The following is a 19,002-nucleotide window of genomic DNA, read 5'->3' as shown; positions in this document are numbered from 1 at the left end:
TTTTTTTTTTTCCTTTTCTTTTTGAAATACGCCATCATTGAATTTATAGTCGCGAACGAAATAGAGTTGGAGACTTATGCTGCAGTTACTTTAGGTCGACGTAAAGCATGACTTCAATTATAGAACTTAAATGCTTAGTTCAGCAAATTGGACGGGCAGGAACTGAGGAAGTGGTTGTTATGAATCAAAAGGAGAGAAAGAAAAAAGAACAAGAGTCGGCAAAAAACATACAAATATAATAATTTCCAATGATTTATGGTTTCCCCTCTTCCTTCCCTTCCCTTCCCTTAACCCCCCCCCCCCCTCTCTTGTCTCGGCGATCACCATCCTTCCCCCAAACGCCCGCACCACCTCCTAACCCCAACAACATCAGAATCTCAGCTTGTTTCAACCCACAAGGCTGCTTAGGGTTTATTTCGAATTTAAAGTTAATCCACGTATTCTTTCAATACGGGCTCCATTTGGGCTTGCCTGGTAGCTCCGAACTTGGGACACTCAAGTTCCATTTGGAGCTGCAGGTCCAGAATTTGCATTCCTACTTTGAACTCCACCGACTCACGAAGCTTGACAACGCCGCCAAGAATATTCTATTCTCACTTACCTCCTCAGCCTGGACCAACATCCAGACCTCTATTACGAAAAACTTCCCTTCCAATTCCTGCAAGCCGGCGCAACGTGATGACGAACACCACTCCATCCCCTCCTCCCGGTCCTGCCATAAAACCGTCTCCGAGTGTACAATCTACTCCGACATCCACGGCTGGTGCCAAGCGCAAACGGGGATCCGCAGGGAAGTACTACGCGGTCAAGGCGGGATATCAACCTGGGGTCTACTATGCATGGAATGACTGCTTGACCCAGGTAACCGGGTACAGAGGTGCAGTGTGTAAGGGCCTCTATACCGCGTTGATATGATGTGCGGGTGCCCGACTAACGGAGGCTTCAGTTCAAGCATTCTCGACTCTAGAAGAGGCAAATGCATTCCTTACAGGCTCGAAACTTCCGTCGGTGCCGGGCGCCACTACTTCCGGCACAGACCCTACTCGATTTTACGGCATACAGCGTGGGCGAGTACCCGGGGTTTATACCGATTGGGCAAAAGCTCAGGAGCAGATCAAGGGATTCGCACGACCGCGTTATAAGAAGTTTTCGACAAAGGAGGAGGCCGAAGCCTTCGTGAAACTAGGCCAAGCTAATGGTGCTTCGTTCGCTGGGAACACTTCAGAGATACAGAAGCTCCCTGGAGCACCCGGGATATTGAGCGACATATCGAAGGACGAGCAAAGCTCTCCTATAGAGCCAGGTGATGGCCCGTTGCCTCCCGGGGCAGAGGATGGGTTCGACCCAAATGTACTTTTGGACCCCAAAACCGGAAAGGTGGTCTATAAAACGAAGGAGCAGAAAAGTGCAACAAAGACGAAGGCAACAGGTCCTCCTGGGATGTTGCGAATTTATACAGATGGTAGTTCACTAAATAATGGCAGAGCGCTTGCGTCGGCGGGAGTTGGCGTTTATTTCGGACCCGGGGACAACAGGTTTGTTACTCTTTCTTCATTTCTATTGGTTGTCACCTTACTGACGCTGCGTTTCCCCAGCAGAAATGTCTCGGAGCCCCTTAAAGGTAGCCGTCAGACGAACCAGCGTGCAGAACTGACAGCCATCCTCCGAGCTCTCGACATAGCCCCACGTCACCGAGATGTGACAATATTCACAGATAGTCAGTATGCGATAAAATGCGTGACGGTGTGGTATGTCAAGTGGCAGCGCAATAAGTGGCTTACGTCGGATAACAAACCGGTTGAGAACAAGGACTTAGTCGAATCAATCCGTGTCAAAATCGAGGAGCGAGATGAGCTTAAAGTTAAGACACTATTAGAGTGGGTTAAGGGGCATAATTCTGACCCGGGAAATGAGGCAGCTGACCGTCTGGCTGTTAATGGGGCGCAACGGGGGGTGTCTGAAAAGGCAGCAGCTTTGGAAGCCATCAAGAATATCCCCGATGAAGTATTTGACGATGATATCTGAACTCAAGGCGTTAAGTCCTTTGTTCTGTTTTCTTCCATAAAATCCGTTTCTTGCCCTATGCTTCGTCACCTTATTTCTTTTCGCTCTTCCTTTTCTCATATGATGACGATTGTTATGCTTTGTTGACTGTCCTTGAGGAGTCAGGGCTCTGTTTATCTTGTGTCTTTATGAGAGTGGTCTGGGAACTGATATACCACCATGATGATATCCTGGGATGGAAATACATTATTGAATCCAATGAGAGGAATAATAATAGATAACATTGATCACATAAATCTCACGATCGACTAGTAGTATTTAGGAGAAACCGGTCCTTGACTGCACCTACTTGGTAAGTCTGATCTACTTCCCGTTAGGGAAAAGCCGAGCAAGTCACAAGAACAAGCTCCGGCACCGATCGTCCCCAGATTTATCTTTTACGATTTCTTCCGTCCTTTGATTTTTGTTCCCCCACCTCTGTGAACCCCCCACGTTGAAAAATACTTCGTGCTGGCCTTCGGCTTTGGATCATCTTACTGTGTGCACCTCCGGTTTTTCCTATAAAGAAGGCTGTCTTGCTCTGTGTGCGTGTGTGAGGTAGTCACTGAGCCTGTCAAGTGTCGGCCGCACCCACCCAGCATTTCTCTTTGAGATCCCAAGTGTCGGCGTGCAGACGTCTCTCAGATGACAGTGATTCCTACAGTCAGGCAGATCTATACTATGGTTGAATAACATAGGCTTGCAATATTATCAATCCCAAGACCAGCTCCCTTTATTATCTCCGGGCATCAAACCAAGGATTTTCCATCACTTGATCTGTGACTCTTGACAAACACTGAAGAGAACTTCAAGGTTTTTAGGTAGACGCACCTACAGATCTGCTATTGCGGTATCGTGAAGCTGCATTCCGGACAACCTGTGACCAAAGGATAAATCTCACGAGCTCTGGAAGAGGCATCATGCCAACCCTGGCGTTGATCAACTTCAACATTGTCTGCGCTACGTTGGGTGGGTTTATCTCAGTCTTTGGCTTAGTGTCCTACTTGTTCAAGGAGAGATTTTATTTGTCTGAAGCATGTTCGTTAAGCACCATCTGTATAGGTTACCGTCCACACCACTGACAACGACAGTAATCTCATTATTGGCTGGGGTTATCTTCTCTCCACATGCAGCCAATTTCATAAGACCTAAGGAATATGCGCTCGGCTCAGAACAAAATCTGGAGGAGATTACAATGTACTTCACCAGATTAGTTCTTGGGGTTCAGCTGGTACTTGCCGGGGTCCAACTTCCGAAACGCTACCTGCAACTAGAATGGAAAAGCCTGTCATTACTGCTGGGACCTGGCATGGCTGCCATGTGGCTATGTAGCAGCCTTGTCGTTTGGGCCATGATACCTAACTTCCAGTTTCTACACGCTCTCATAATTGGCGCATGCGTAACTCCAACCGATCCAGTACTTTCCAATTCGATCGTAAAAGGCAAGTTTGCGGACAAGAATGTCCCTCGGCCACTTCAAAGAATCATTGTTGCTGAATCAGGGGCCAATGATGGCCTCGGATATCCCTTTCTATTTTTTGCTATGTATCTGCTGAAATACACGGGGATGGGAGGGGCCGGGTATAGCGGAGGCGCCGGGAAAGCCATGGGTCTGTGGTTCTACGAAACCTGGGCTTACACAGTGATACTAAGCGTTGTATATGGGATCACTGTTGGCTGGGTTTCTAGAGAATTGCTTCACTGGGCAGAAGAAAAGCGCTATGTCGACCGCGAGAGTTTCCTCGTCTTTGCTATCGCCCTTGCAGTATGTCTACCACCCGGAAGCACCCAGCGATTACTGACGCAGTGTTGACTATAGCTTTTTATTGTGGGTACCTGTGGCATGATTGGAACAGACGACCTTCTGGCTTGTTTTGTAGCAGGTAATGTCTTTACTCAGGAGTAAAGGCCCTCCCTCTTTCTACTGCGGTTCAACATGATGCTGATTTCGATAGTGATTGGTTCCGTCTCGAAACGATGGACGATTCGCTGCAACCAACCATTGATATGCTTCTGAATTTGGCGATCTTTATGTGGTTCGGTGCCGTCTGCCCTTGGTCCTCCTTCCTGAACAACAGTATTATTCCAATCTATCGTTTGATATTCTTGGGAGTCCTGATCCTGCTCGTTCGCCGGATGCCGATTATTTTCGCAATGCACAAGTATATCGGCCAAATCGAGCACCTTCTTCAAGCAGCCTTCGTTGGCTTTTTCGGTCCCATTGGAGTCGGTGCTATTTTCTATCTATCGGTCAGCCGAGAATTTCTACAGGGTATCGTCGTTGATGGCAAAGTCCGGGATGATGCACAGGAGGTTTCCGATGCTATTGATGTCGTCGTCTGGTTCTTGGTCATCTGCAGCATTGTAAGCCGCACCTTAGCCCCTAGCTCCTTGCTGAGCGTAGTTATCTGACAGAGATCTAGGTTGTGCATGGCCTTTCTATACCGTTGGTGAAGGCGGGATATCATCTACCGCGGACCATCTCCCACGCACTCAGTGTTAGTTCCACGCCTGACGCAGAACCGGTGCCGATCGCGAACGTACAACATACCCACAGCACTGCAACACAAGACAACAACCGAGGACGTAAACGGCCCAGTGCACCTCGATCTACGACTTTGCAGATAGGCCGGTCCGTCATAAAAGCGCAATTGACGAATCAGCAGCAACTAGGTACAAACCATGAAGGCGAGCCCGAAAGACCTGTAAACTTGGTAGCGCAGGAACCTGACAATGAGGCTACCTTAGGTAGCAATACGCTGGGAGGTACTATGTAGTAGCCATTGATGCATTAGTGCTAGTGTGATGGCCGCGGAAACTGATCTGCCGATACATTCAACAATGGCCCTTATTCCTCTACCGCCATTGTCAAGACATGTTATGTCAATCGCACAAGAAGCTTAGCATGGTGTATTTTACAATTCTTGTATATTCTAAAGGCCATATAGTACAATGAAGATTTTGTACTCCACGTCATTTGTGGTTACTGTGATCCTTGCATTGTACCTGGACAATTATAGATTGGCGATAAACGCCTCTAAGGATATCCAGAGACGAACAAGCTTTAGGACGCCATCGTGATCCTAGTATATGAATGGCTCAGAAAAGTAAGCTTTTGTTCAGTTACAACAAGAAAGTCTTTTCATTCGAATGTCACGACACTACTATGATGGGTCACATGTAGAAAGAATGCTTAATATTCCCTAGGGAATCGCTTTTGGGCCTTCGTAAAACTCCATCACATCCCTTTTTTTCTTTTACTACACCGCCATGTTATCCTGCACTTCACCGCTAGCATGAATCCACCATACCTCGTCATTAAAGAACATAAGGAATGACAGCGAAATGGTAGAGATAGATAAATCGGAGGGAAACTAGGAAGAATAAAAGGAGTAAAATAGGCATCGTTCCACAAGGTTGGTTCATTCCATAAGAACCAGTAAATGCTAGGATCTTGTTTCGTTGCAGCATCGTCCGAATTCCCCGTTTCCGGACGTAGCAGCCGACCACGTCAAAATAAGATCAGACAACTACCCGTCCGCTGGATCGACTTGTCTATTGTAAAGGAAATTCATGCAGTCGTTATAATCCCATCCCACGCCCACACGTCAGAAACCCACGTGCATCCGAGAAGCAAACCAAGGGCTATGCGAGGAATTTGGGTATATATCAGCGCAACATTCCACCAGATACAACACCGCAATTACAGACTCAAGCAGAACAAATGAATCGGTAAGTAGGAATGTCATCACATACAGAATTGCAAGGAGATGCAAGAGGAAGTGGAGTGTTCAGCTTAAGTTGTGAAACACTCGGTAGCAAGAAAGGGGGGGAATAAATAAATAAAAATTAAGCAATCAGATGAAAAGCTGCAAAGATGATCCAAATCACCAAAGACGACAAGCCCCAGCTCCATTGGTGACCGGTCATCTTTGCAAGCGCGCGTGGATTCGGACAAGTAGTCGGTCGCCGAGGTTGCTACAACAAGCAACCAACATAGAATGCCAACGAAGATACTCTCATATGTGATAATTTAATATCAGACGAAGAGTGCCATCAGACATAATTGGTATAATCAAACGTAGAACAATCTGCCACAGCAGATAACAAGGTAGGAGCAATGTATGTAAGTCGAGAATTACTTGAGAGTAGCCTTTAGCTTATATCTTCTTGTAAGGAGTTGTCGACATTTCCTCCTGTGCGCTCCTCATAAATCATACAATGCGTTCGTAGAACAACAGGTATGCAACCTTATTGTCCTTGGATCCGTATCGTCCAATTGGAGTCCTAGTCCCGGAAGGTGCTTTAGACGTCGCTGGAGCTCCGTTGGTAATGGCTGAAGTGGATTTTTTGCTTGAGTGATTACTGGAGCCTGTTCCATTGACCTGACTCCAACCTCTCTCATTATCGGACTGGTCCAAATCATCAATTTGTTCATAGATATTCGTATTCGTGTCGCGCTTATGTTGTTCAAGGGCTGCCGCAAGCACCTTGGGATCTTCTTCGCCGCCGGCTTCCGCGACATCCTCGCTTCTGACACGGCGAATGACAGTGTCATCAAGGCGAATCCATTCACGACCATCCTGGCGACGGACATCGACAGTATAATGACCGCCACTTGCGTTTTTGCCGTGGTGGTAGATGACGCCAATTAGTCGGTACTTGGGCAGTCCACCCTGGGCCATCATGATATTGCGCCTGTTAGGAGGTAACACTTCGCGAGGGATCTCCAAGTCAAGAGGATATCCAATTTTCTTCCAGATTTTTTGAGTCCCTCTGGTAACGCTGTCGTACTGGAAACGTTTGAGGTGAAGAATAAGAACGGGTGGTAGATTCTCAATGAAGATCTGTTTCGTTGCCGTGACATTCGGGCCACGCGAAGAGTTGAAATCCCCTTGAATACTCTCCGGTTTTGTCAGTCCTCTGAGAGCATCGACAATGTTATTGATCTCGGGCGAGCCAATATCCAACTGTAAGGGTTGGTAAGGCTCCAAGGTCACAGACGTCTTGTTCCCAGGAACTTTGAATTCAGACCGAATTTGCCCGCCGAATATCCTCATGATAGGTGATTCGTAAGACATGTGACCAGAAGATCTTGTAACCGCAGGCTTCTGCTTATGACCAACCTCTAACCACCCATCACCAGACTCATCATCAACTGCAGATGGCTCTTCGCTCAGAGATGCTGCACCATCAGTCTTCATAGATGGCGCATCTTTTGCGGCACGAGCACATTCTTCGTGCATTTCCTCCAACAGGAAACCCAAGAACTCTTGAGCATCTTGTTGATGTCCCCGCTGTGTGTTGGGATAATTAGTCAACTGAGCATATATTGGCTGGAACAAGGAAGAACGTACGCGCATATCTCGAAAGCGTGGCAACTGCCGAATGACCTGGTAAACGAATTCTGGGATAAAAGCATCGCCGTATTGCTCAAGTTCGTTGGGTTTCAACCTTAACCTCAACTGTTCCTCAGAATGAGCAGCATCAATAACACGAAACTCTTTCATAAACATAATCCTAGCAGATTATAGGTTAGTGTCAATCCTTAGGCAAACAGAACTAGTGATACTCACAAAGCATCAATCATTGGGAAATCACTCTGGAAACTATGTGATGCTCGCCGGCCAATATGATCCAAGAACTGATAGAAAGGTACACAAGAAACCAAAATTTGAAGAACCTGTTGTGTTGAAAAAGTCAGTGAAGAGTCACACATTTGCAGTGATTGTCATAACGTACAGAGTTCATATAGCACATATTCCCAGTATTCACAAGTCCCCTGGGCTCAAGAAACGCAGTCTTGTCGCTATACTGGGAGACATCATCTCCCATGTTCACCAATACATCTGCAAGGGATTCACTCTTATGTTTTACCACACCGTTCGATACAGCAGATGGGGCACCAGTGACGCCTGCACTTTTCGATTGGTTCTTGGCTCGAACCAGGTCCGCCCAGGACTTTGGTGCCGTACGGGCGGGAGAAGGTGGTTTGGGTGAACCTTCCGAAGTAGTACCCTCTACCTGTTCCATTGGGTGCTCGGTAGAACTGGCTTCAGCTGGCCCACTTGCGACATTGGTAACTGCTCCAGACAACTTCCGTGTTTCAGATGAGTGGCTAGTATCATCTCTCGTCCCCTGTCGCGGAGCACCAGGACCCGGGATAACGGGGACAACAGGAACTACAGGAATTGCTGGCTTTGATCCCTTGGGTTGCGACTGAGGACGGACAGAAGGTTGAACAGCCGAAGACGGGGTGGTGGGCTGTGTGGAATTTGCGACCGACGGTGCAACAGACAGTGTTGGTGTTTGAGGTTCGGGCGGAGTCTGGGTACGCGGCTCTACCCCCTTCATCACACCTTGTCTTTCATCATGGCCATCCTGCTGGGTATCCTTTGCCGGCAGTTCAACTGAAACAGAAGACTGAAGGGCGCGGCTTTTTCGGCGTCTGCGGGGGACTCTGGCGGGGAACGGACGGTCTGGAACAGAGAGCCAAGGGATCTAGAATGTTGGTTAGAATCGAGCGCTATGTTATAGGAGGCGCCTCAAAAAGCTTACCGGCGCACGGAAAGGCTTCGTGGGGGTTGCAACCGTAGGAGCCTTCTCGGGAGCTGAAGCGGAAGGCGAAGACATGATAGGGCTAGTCGTGGGGCGGATGGGAAGGACGGCAGGGGATTGCATTGGCATATTTATCGGAGCAGGCGCTGGCCCAACAGGAGGAGACATGGTGGACTGGAGGGGAGTTGAAGCCCTAGCATGCATGGGGAGCGATGGGGGTGGGATAGGAGCCGGAGCCATAGCAGGTTGAGGCGGGTAAGTGGAGACATACATCGGTGCATACGGCGGCTGAAATGGGCGTGGATGCGGCTGCATTTGAGGGTAAGGAGGGAACCAGTGAGGATATTGCTGCGTATAAGCGGGAGGAAGATGGCCATTCATATGAGGAGGATATCCCATATACGCGGGAGGAGAGCGCATATTAGGGGGGCCTGTAGAGTAAGAAATATCCTGCTGCCGCCGGGGAGTAGGCATGGGTGGCTGCCCATGGGGCATCGCGGGCAGATGAGGGTTCATCATGTCTAGGCACGTCGGGAAGTCGCCTGGACTATTCAGCCACGCGTTGCCTCAATGGGAGCCATACGATGTAAAACGGGGAAACCAAGATGATGGGGCTTTTTTCACCCGTCTATGCGGCCATCCTATCTTCCAGGCCGGTGACCGTGAGTTAAGATTGAAAATCGTCGGCTAAAGCTTGGCGCTGGTGGTCCTGTGGAGGCCTGAAGGGCTCATCAGTTGGGAGATGCGCGATTGATTGAAAGAGAGGAGAGTGAGAGACGCAAACCTGATCCAGGACACTTCGTAACAATCCAGTTATAATTGACTATACCTCAGACAAATACTCGAGGAACCAGCAAGGCAAGGAAGGGGAGGGGAGGGGAGGGGAGGGGAGGCGAACTAGATTTGCGGCAAGCAGAACAACGGGGAAGGGTGCGTTGGAGCTGAGATGAGATGATGTTTTTTTTGGGCGGGCGGCACGTGCCTGAGGCTCCATTTATATGCCGCCAAGAGAATGACATACTCGCCCCTCCTCGAGATTGGCGCTCATTTCCCTCCCTCTCGTTCTTCAGGAGAAGGATCAGGAACCCTGGTGCTTCTCCTCGCCTGGTGCTGCCCCGCGGGGTTCTCACTGTGATGATTCTGCCTATCCTTATCTTCCGTTATTTTATATCTTGACATTGTGAGTCTGCTGCGTCGACGGAAAGGCTCAATTCCGCCGCGCCATCCTTCCAATCACTGCTTTCCACTTTTCTCCCCACCGTAGGAGAAGCATATCTTATCGAATCGGATTGGAAGCAAGAAATGTCGTCCAATTCTGGCCAGAGCCCAATCCCTTCGAAGGCAGTCAACATCCCGAATCAGTCAGGATCTACGACATACCACTCCGCTTCCACGTTTGATAGCGGTTCTCAACGACGCGCAGGAGGCTCTGGCAGTTTCGGAGCAGGCTTGACATCGAGGAATACAAACACTCCGAGAAGCAGCCAGTCCCGGAAAAGTCAACATAAGCGACAAAGGCGCCCTCGTTTACTAGATGATGAAGAGTATAGCGAGTCTGTGGGTTATCCCTAAGTCATTTCCACATCTTTCACCGTTGGCCCAAGCGAGTTAACAAGCATGATAATGTACAGGCCATCATGAGATCGACAAACAGCCGAAAGGGACAAACGTCCATCACTCATCTGATGAATTTCTCTCTTCCCCCTCGTCCTCAGTATCAAACCCCACCACGGAACATTCGTCGATATGCGTCATGGGGGTTAGGGTCCGGACACCATGCAATGGACAAAGCTCGTTACGTCCATGCGAACTACCGGTTTATCGTGACATCAAACCGAGGCTACCATGCACAAGCAGCCAACGCTGACGTCCACCTGGACTGGGATTCTGTACTTCAAGTTTTAGTCTCGGCTCAGACTCAGTCTGCCAGCTGTCCAATCTGCCTATCTACTCCAGTAGCACCTCGAATGGCTCGTTGTGGTCATATATTCTGCCTCCCTTGCCTTATCAGATATATGCATTCGACCGATGAAGACAGCTCGTTGCCTGAGAAGAAGTCACGATGGAAAAAATGCCCTATTTGTTGGGACACGATATATATCACGGAAACACGCCCCGTAAGATGGTTTCGTGGTCAAGATGGTGACCTACCTTTTGAGGGTGGCGATGTTGTTTTGAGGCTAGTGAAAAGAGAACCAAGGAGCACTCTGGCACTGCCCCGTGACGGTGCTGAAAGTATTAGGCCAGATGAGGATATCCCATGGTTCCATGCCGCCGAAGTTGCTGATTATGCTCGTATTATGAAAGGAGGCGAAGACTACATGGTCGGCCAATATGACAGTGAGATAGAAGACCTCCGTCGCCAAGAAGCAGAAGATGAGGTCTTGTTCGGCGACGAGACAACATGGACCCAAAAGGCTATAGCAGCCATCAATGACGCTAAAACAAAGGTGAAGGGAATTGGCAACCCGCCCGGTATCTCACAGCAGCCTACAGCAATCAGCATGCCAAAGGATTCGTTCCTTGCTCAGTCATCAGCTGGTGAAGTTGCGACAATTAACAAACCACAGCACGACCTAAAATCCGGACAAGTCACCTCTATTGAGCCAGTGCAACCAGACGACAGCCCTATGTCAGGCATACACAGTGAAACAGATCGTATGACAGAGGCGTTAAGGCGTGTCAGTATCAACTCTGTACCTGCCGGGAAAGCCAAACAGAGAGACCCTGGCACTGGTGGGGTCTCAGCGTCGTCCGAGAATGCCAGAGAAATGAACGGCCCTCATCCATCTGAACACCCGTTCTACTTCTATCAAGCACTACCCCATTTCTATCTATCGCCTCTTGATATCCGCATTCTAAAGACTGCATTTGGCGATTATTCATCATTCCCTGCCACCATCCTTCCTCGCGTTGAACACATATCTACTGGTCATATTGTTGACGATGAGCTCAGAAAGCGGGTTAAATATCTCGGTCATCTCCCACAGGGGTGTGAAGTAAGCTTTCTCGAGTGTGACTGGCGGGATGTGGTTGGGCCAGAGATCTTAGAGCGCTTTGCTGCCGAGACGGCGAGGAGAAGAAAGAGAAACAGGGAGAAAGAGGCTCGCGAAGAAAAAGACCGTGTTCGTGCTCAGAAGGAGGATGAGAAACACTGGGCTGCAGTTCGTCGCAATAGGAGATCAAGTATTAGTGTTACTGATCCTCTGTTCTTTGATCACGATTTTCAACCGTTAACAGGCGGTGCTTCAGGCTCTGGCCCCTCAAATCTTGGTTCTTCTACATCGCCTCCCGAATCCTCACATCCTGCAACTCTCAATTCGTCATCAACCAGCCCTCCAGGCGTTCGCACCGTATGGGGGACAGCCGCTATCCCAACACTCGCTCAGCAAGCAGGTTCGCCTTTAGGGGCTGCATCTCGCGATGGTTGGCTTGAGGGGTGGGAAGAGGAGTTGTTGGCCCAACAGGAGCATGAATTGCTGGCTCAGGCCGCTACAAATGAAAACAACCCTTCCTCTTCCGGTGTCGGAAAGAAGAAAAAGAATAAGAAAATCACACTCATGTCAACTAACATCCAAAGAGGCGCCTGAAGGGGAAACTCAACGATTTGCTCTTCTATCGTGTATTCCATGCCTTTTCATCCCTTTCTGCGCTCTTCCCTTCTTACTGCCAATTCACACTTTCGCCTGTTGGTTTAGCCTTGTGCTGTGTTATGTTCTGCTTAAAGGAGTGTGGACAGGAGGCAATGATAGGAGTCTGATGGTCGGTTATATTGTGAAAGGTATACATCACGATTATTGAACTAGAATTCGCTATGATCAACTCTTTTTATTTTATTTTATTTTATTTATTTATTTATTTATTTATTTATTTATTTATTTTTTGTATATAGCGCGGATACCTTATTATAGAAAGGCATCATTAAGTGTGGTATCCTTTTTCTTGACAGAACTCATCAGCAACTATTGGATTGTGTGCCTTTATTCGGATGGTAATTTATCCAAATATCCGGCCGCTCATAGCTTATTCCCTATTTTAAAGCTGGGGCATGAGCACTATACCACCTAGGTACTACTGACGATTCCACAACTAGAATTTAAAACTATGGTGAAGGCATTGAAACTCTTGGTGAAAGTAGTCTCGAAAAGTGCTAGGTTCTAGTACCTCTAGTGGTAGAGGTCACCTTTATGGGGGCGCTATAAGGATGATGAATGGCCGAAAATCTTACCCGACAAGGTAATTAAACTAAGTAATGGATTGCTGTTCAAAACGTTCTCCTCTTCCTCCCTTACTCTGGCTTTTCTCTCCATTTTCATAATTTCACCCAATTGCTCTGTCGCAATAACTCAAAAATTATTTTATATCATTCTAACCTTCACATGGTTACAATATCATGACCGTCACGCGCTCTCAGACGGGGAAAACCCCCAAGTAAGTAACATTTTTTTTGCTGTTGAAAGGGGATGGGAAACAACAAACAAACAAAGGACTTGCCACAGTCCTTGCTTTTCACCGCATGTTTCTATGCTATCAGTGTTTAGAATAAAATGCGCGCGCATGGACACGAACAGTTTTATTGATCAATTGGTTTCATGGCCAGGAAAATGGAGCGTCCCGGTTTCATTGAGACTCCAGGTCGTCGGGTTACTCGCAGCAGCGCTGTGGCATCAGAGACAAACACGGACGACACATCCGACTCCGCGATTGACATTATGAGGGGACCTAAATCTGCGATTCGTAGACGCACCTCCGGAAAGACCAAAGCTGAAGACATTTCGGAGGAGGAAGCGAAACCAGTTGCGACTAACGGACACGCCATCTCGACCGATAAGAAATCTCGAATCGTCGACGGTTGGGAAGAGGGCAAGGATCCCAAGGTTGATTATAGTGGACACTTTGAATTTGGTGGCTCCTGGGGTGTATTATCTATGATGATTGGGTTTCCAATGCTGATGTACTACATGTGGATTGGTGCCGTCTATTACGATGGCAAGTTCCCCCGTGCCTCAGAAGGACAGAGCACGTTGGCTTTCATCATGCACCTGGCCAACTTGGCCTACGTGGGTGCTTTTCCTTCTATCAAGGCCTGGACCATCTACTGGGTGTTTTTCCTCTTCGAGGGCGCTTGCTACTTGCTCTTACCAGGCATCACTGTCATGGGCCGCCCTCTGCCGCACCTCGGAGGAAAGCAATTGCCATATTATTGCTCCGCCGTATGGTCTTTTTACACAAGTATCTTGTTGGCTTTGATACTTCACTTCACCGGTGTTTTCAAATTATATACTATCATCGACGAGTTCGGTTCTTTAATGAGTGTCGCCATCATCTCGGGATTTCTGGTGTCTTTCGTTGCATACTTCTCCGCTTTGGCACGTGGAACTCAACATCGCATGACAGGGTATCCCATCTATGACTTCTTCATGGGCGCCGAACTCAATCCCCGAATGTTCGGAATCCTGGATTTCAAGATGTTCTTTGAAGTCCGCCTCCCTTGGTATATTCTCCTTTTCGTCACTATGGGTGCTGCAGCCAGGCAATACGAAGTCTACGGCTACGTCTCTGGAGAGGTAGGGTTCCTTTTAATGGCGCATTTCCTGTACGCAAATGCATGCTCCAAGGGCGAGGAGTGCATAGTGTCAACCTGGTAAGCCCAGATTCTGCTAGCCGCGAAGAAAAGGATTGTCAGCCGGCTGACACTGAGACAGGGATATGTACTATGAAAAATGGGGTTTCATGCTAATTTTCTGGAATCTTGCTGGCGTACCCTTGAGCTACTGCCATTGCACGATCTACCTTGCCAACCATGACCCGGCGACCTATCACTGGAACCGTTACTTCTTGACATTTCTCTATATTGCATATCTCTTTGTATATTGGGTTTGGGATACTACCAATAGTCAGAAGAACCGTTACCGTCAGCAGGAGCGCGGAACAATGGTCTTTCGGAATACGTTCCCGCAGCTTCCATGGCAAACATTGGAAAACCCGAAGACCATCACGGCTGAAGATGGCTCCAAGATCTTGGTGGATGGATGGTGTAAGTGAACTATACTATTATTCTTGAGTATGAATGACAGATGAATTGAGCTGACATGTGCACAGACGGCAAAGCTCGTAAGATCCACTACACGTGCGATCTTTTCTTTGCGTTGAACTGGGGTCTTATCACTGGCTTCAGCAGCCCATTCCCTTGGTTCTACCCTGTATTCTTTGCATGCATGATCTCTCACCGTGCTTTGCGAGATATCCAGCGCTGTCGCAACAAATACGGTGAAGCGTGGTTAGAGTATGAAAGACGGGTTCCTTATCTTTTCATTCCTGTAAGTTCAATCTCACTGAATCACTGGCAGTGGAATATGTGGACTGATCTGTTATAAAGTACGTGTTTTGAGAAAACAGCCATACATGCAAAATGTCACCTAGCTACCTTACTAGCGGGCGCGTTGCGAAAAGCTGCACTTATGGGTGGCCCACCTCCCAGAGTTCTCTAAGTTCTATGGGGATTGTTTGGGTATGCTTCTTTATTGTTCACAGGCCGACTCTGCTGTGAATTCCGCTCGTGGCCATTGCTTAGAGCATCGGTATTCACTTCGTTCCCCCCAGCAATGAGTTTTCTTTTATCTTGATTTAGATTTTAATATGTATCTTTCGATGTAAATTATTGATTGGCTTCTATCTTTTTGGGACACGTGCTTTTCTATCTTGCTCTATTTCTTTATTAATATCTAATCTCGAAGGGAGGAAAATGTTGTACAAAACGTGGGCTGGTTTTTGGGACTGGCGTTATACGTGTTAATCTTGATCGCAGGGCAGGTGGCGGGGTCCAATCGATCTATTGGTATTAATTGAGCAATTTACAGCACAGCAGCATCCGTGTGTCGTCATTGTGCTACGAGCAAAGAAAGCAGTAGGAAAAAAAGGTCAGAAGTAGTTGTCTATCTTCTAAAACTATGGTTTCTGCTCAACAAAAGATGATGACCGATAGGGAAGGATGGCAGGAGGACTGATGAGGAAGGAGCGGGTGTCTGCTACACATTGACCAAAAGCATAGTGTATTCTTGGCTGCTTGAAGATCGCCTCTTCCAGTCTGTGGCATCGGATCTGAAAATAACTCTCAGATATATTCGAAACTATGGGCATTCTACACTGTCCAGGCCAAGCTGAGTATTCTGATTGCAGGCAGCTCCTCCCGCATCTCGAGTCACATGACTAGGGGGCCTCGATCTTATCGGACAATCTTCCCCGCAGGCCCGCTGCTAACCTTTGATAGCTAATTGAAAGCTAAATTCTCATTTGATTTAAGTCTCCAAGACATATCAATCAATTAATCAATCACGCGTTGTAATCGCAAATTATCGTACGATTTACGTACGGTTTCAGCTAGAAATGTTAATTCAAGAGTCTTTCCACGATGTGCCAACCAAGGCAGATGGGAATGGAGCCATGCGTGAGGCTTTCTCCTTGCAATTTATCTTTTCAGATCTTTTCAGATTTGAGCTTGAAGGCTCAGATGGGCTCTTTTCATTGATGAGTAGAGGTCACCGAGCTAACATGGCTGTGTCTATGAAGGTATCTATGTATTCCATCCCACTATCCCTGGCTATCCAAAGGCCCGATTCCCTGGCGTAGTGGTATTCAGTGAGATCTATCAAGGTACTTTGCTTTTCACTCCCCAAATTTCTGGTGCCCTAACCTCTATAGTGACTGGACCTGTTTCACGGTTTGCTAGGCAAATCGCTGGTCAAGGATATATTTGCGCTGCTCCCTCTAGCTATCACGAATTCACCGGTCCAGAGCCATTGGAATACAATGCCGAGGACACGGATAAAGGCAACAAATGGAAAGTCAGCAAGGTATGACATTTGATAACCCAGAAACCTGAGGTATCTGACGGGGATTTCCGCTGATCAGATTACAGAAACTGGCTGCGTACGATGAGGACGCATCACTGTGTGTCGACTATCTCTTGTCACTGCCCACGTGCAATGGTCGAGTGGGCGCGACGGGTATGTGCCTTGGTGGCCATCTTGCGTACCGCTGTGCGTTGGATAGTCGAGTAAAGGCAGCAGTATGCTACTTTGCAACAGACATCCACAGCAAGACCCTTGCCGCCGGTAAAAACGATGATAGCTTAGCCAAAGCAGGGGATATTGAAGGAGAATTGATAATGGCAAGTGTTTCCCGTTCCACATGAAACTAATTCTCCCGAATGGCTCTCGGCAACTTGGTCCTTTCTCTCAAGAAAATCCATCTGTGCAATAGTCTAACGGGGAGTGCTAGATCTTCGGGAAAAACGATAACCATGTCCCACCGGAAGGAAGAGACTTGATTCGCAGAACACTTCATGACAAGGGGGTCTTGTTTAGCTTTTACGAGGTGGCTTGGGCTCAACGTACGTTGCCCATTGTATTAAGAGAGATAATAGCACTTGGAATTGGTCCGACTGACATTATTATCCGATAGACGCATTTATTCGTGATGAACTGAGCAAGGGACGATATGACCCTGCCATCACCAAGGTTTGTTTCGAGATGCTACTCGAGCTGTTTGGACGGACACTGAAACTGGACCTGGGTGAGCACGATGGCAAGAAATTGGAGATCGAGGATGTATGTTGAAAAGCTCGTATGACCTGTAGAATCGCAGTAGGTAGTGGTTGCGTACGAATCTGGACGATTGCCATGAAGGACTCCATAATTGACCCTCGATTCGTACTCATGTCAGGCTTCTGAAATGGTTGAAATATCCTCCTACAAGGAGCCCCTCCGCAAGGAAGTCCGTGAACCTAACGTATGTGTGTGGGTATAAGCGAAGCAAGGGACGACTTAGCTCCAAGAAAGTAAAACAGCAGTTAAGTAGCTGAGTAGGTCCAAGGCAGCATAACCACGATATACACTACTGTGCAATATAGTCGGACACATTTTCTTGGAAAAAATGCATAATGTCTTACAGAAGCGTCGTTATGGTTAGCTCCATTGTGCGCGTGGCTAGATTACTCTCGTAGGTAGGTACATAGCTAACGTAGAACAATCTGATGTCTTGGGGAAGTATATGCGTAAAAAGGTATTGCAGAACATAAATCATTCGTGTCTACTCCGTACAGAGTCCTAAGAATCCTTCCTTACCTATACCGGATTATATCGGGATCGAGCAAGACAGATAGAGTTATCTTTCCAATAAGGGAACCAAAATTTGTTCGCTACTACTGCTACTACGCGGTAATAATGTTAAATCCATTGGTGCATGTATGACTGGCCCGACTCGAGTATAATGAAGACTAGAAATACTCCTAGTAAATACTGACTCTGCTAATAGCAAATACATCCTTTTGGTGTTGAGGGGGTGGGGACTGAAGACGTCGTCTCTGTGTAACTTTATCGTGTAATCTGTATGAAAGTAAAGAAAGAAAAAAAAAAAAAAAGGAAGGGGGGGATATCCCTTGGCTGAGATGTCACAGTGGCGTGCAGCGGCTTGTAGTGGGAGCTGAGGTTGCGATAATTCCCTTTCATGGAACCGTTTCACATACTCGCACAAAAACAAAAGCTGTGGTTCCAATGTTACCATTCGGTTGTGTATTGCCCGAATCTTGATATGTTATGATTTGAAGAGTTCGTTTTCTTCGAATAATATATGATGCCATAAATGCTTAGTAGTTACCGAGGAGTAGTTGGAGATACTCACCTAGGTACTGTTAAGTACTACTAGCAGATACCAAGTAACCAACATCAATTAGTGCACGGAGAGGTTCTTATTGGCAGAGACACCATGTGGGTTTCTTGGTTCCTTAGTGTTCAGGCAATCAATATACCAGAAATAGAAACTGGGGAAATGGTCCATCACGTCGGACGGGAACCTTACCCGAGTCCAGGGACACCAACTATTAACCATGGGTGAACTACATCCGATCTATATGTAAGGGTGGAAGGAGACAAGTTAAGATCTTAATACTTCATCCACCACCGTGAAGTCGATTTGAACATACTGAATCAATATATATCACCATCAACTGATGATCATAGGCTAACCAGCCTCACCAGCCTCACCAGCCTCGCGTGGTATCCCTGATTGACGGGAGGGCCCAGCCAACCAACCATCTTCCACTTGTGTTCCTGAGTTGCATCTTTGCTGCAGGGTTAAATTCTTTTTTTTTTTTTTAATTTTTTATCCTTCTCAAATCGGCAAAGAATAAAGTATCAAATTAGTTGGCTGGAGACTGTGCTTTGCCCACTTTTTCATCCACTAGGTCTTGGGTCTAGTCTAAGTCGAGACGAACCATCATTCTTTAGTGCCCTTTTGCCGTTTTGCGCCTATGAAAATTGTTGGCTAAGAATTACCACTTGCCTCTTCCTACAGCACATCCATAACTCAGTTATTTTTCTTTTTCTCTCTTCTCTTTTTTTT

General features: G+C 47.4%; 5 protein-coding genes across 5 annotated transcripts; 4 read left to right on the top strand and 1 right to left on the bottom strand.

Moving 5' to 3' along the window:
• Positions 1-307: 307 nt before the first annotated feature.
• BDV27DRAFT_126809 (RNA-DNA hybrid ribonuclease) lies at positions 308-2,300 on the top strand. Its single transcript, XM_032066626.1, has 4 exons — positions 308-886; positions 947-1,535; positions 1,599-1,869; positions 1,924-2,300. The coding sequence occupies exons 1-4, from the start codon at positions 679-681 to the stop codon at positions 2,023-2,025; spliced, it is 1,170 nt and encodes a 389-aa protein (XP_031928562.1). The 5' UTR covers positions 308-678; the 3' UTR covers positions 2,026-2,300.
• Positions 2,301-2,450: 150 nt separating this feature from the next.
• Positions 2,451-5,035, top strand: BDV27DRAFT_126805 (putative Na/H antiporter). Its single transcript, XM_032066625.1, has 5 exons — positions 2,451-3,081; positions 3,135-3,808; positions 3,863-3,945; positions 3,999-4,407; positions 4,467-5,035. The coding sequence occupies exons 1-5, from the start codon at positions 2,964-2,966 to the stop codon at positions 4,818-4,820; spliced, it is 1,638 nt and encodes a 545-aa protein (XP_031928561.1). The 5' UTR covers positions 2,451-2,963; the 3' UTR covers positions 4,821-5,035.
• Positions 5,036-6,014: 979 nt separating this feature from the next.
• On the bottom strand, positions 6,015-9,239 carry BDV27DRAFT_103226 (mRNA-binding ubiquitin-specific protease UBP3). Its single transcript, XM_032064324.1, has 5 exons — positions 8,602-9,239; positions 7,786-8,544; positions 7,620-7,726; positions 7,401-7,563; positions 6,015-7,340 (listed from the first exon to the last, which is right to left on the bottom strand). The coding sequence occupies exons 1-5, from the start codon at positions 9,118-9,120 to the stop codon at positions 6,258-6,260; spliced, it is 2,631 nt and encodes an 876-aa protein (XP_031928560.1). The 5' UTR covers positions 9,121-9,239; the 3' UTR covers positions 6,015-6,257.
• A 408-nt stretch (positions 9,240-9,647) lies between these two features.
• Positions 9,648-12,482, top strand: BDV27DRAFT_126802 (RING-type E3 ubiquitin transferase MAG2). The gene is made up of 2 exons (XM_032066624.1): positions 9,648-10,158; positions 10,233-12,482. Exons 1-2 carry the CDS (start codon positions 9,904-9,906, stop codon positions 12,189-12,191), a joined length of 2,214 nt encoding a protein of 737 aa, XP_031928559.1. The 5' UTR covers positions 9,648-9,903; the 3' UTR covers positions 12,192-12,482.
• A 723-nt stretch (positions 12,483-13,205) lies between these two features.
• Positions 13,206-17,219, top strand: erg4 (c-24(28) sterol reductase; the record flags this gene model as incomplete). The annotated part of the gene is made up of 9 exons (XM_032070257.1): positions 13,206-14,245; positions 14,307-14,638; positions 14,704-14,971; positions 15,470-15,474; positions 16,171-16,254; positions 16,303-16,454; positions 16,520-16,771; positions 16,882-16,993; positions 17,065-17,219. 9 exons carry the CDS (start codon positions 13,206-13,208, stop codon positions 17,217-17,219), a joined length of 2,400 nt encoding a protein of 799 aa, XP_031928558.1.
• Positions 17,220-19,002: the final 1,783 nt, after the last annotated feature.

The sequence above is a fragment of the Aspergillus caelatus genome (genome assembly GCF_009193585.1).
Source record: "Aspergillus caelatus strain CBS 763.97 unplaced genomic scaffold BDV27scaffold_68, whole genome shotgun sequence".
Taxonomy (NCBI): Eukaryota; Fungi; Ascomycota; class Eurotiomycetes; order Eurotiales; family Aspergillaceae; genus Aspergillus; species Aspergillus caelatus.
This window is presented reverse-complemented; position numbering and strand designations above follow the sequence as displayed.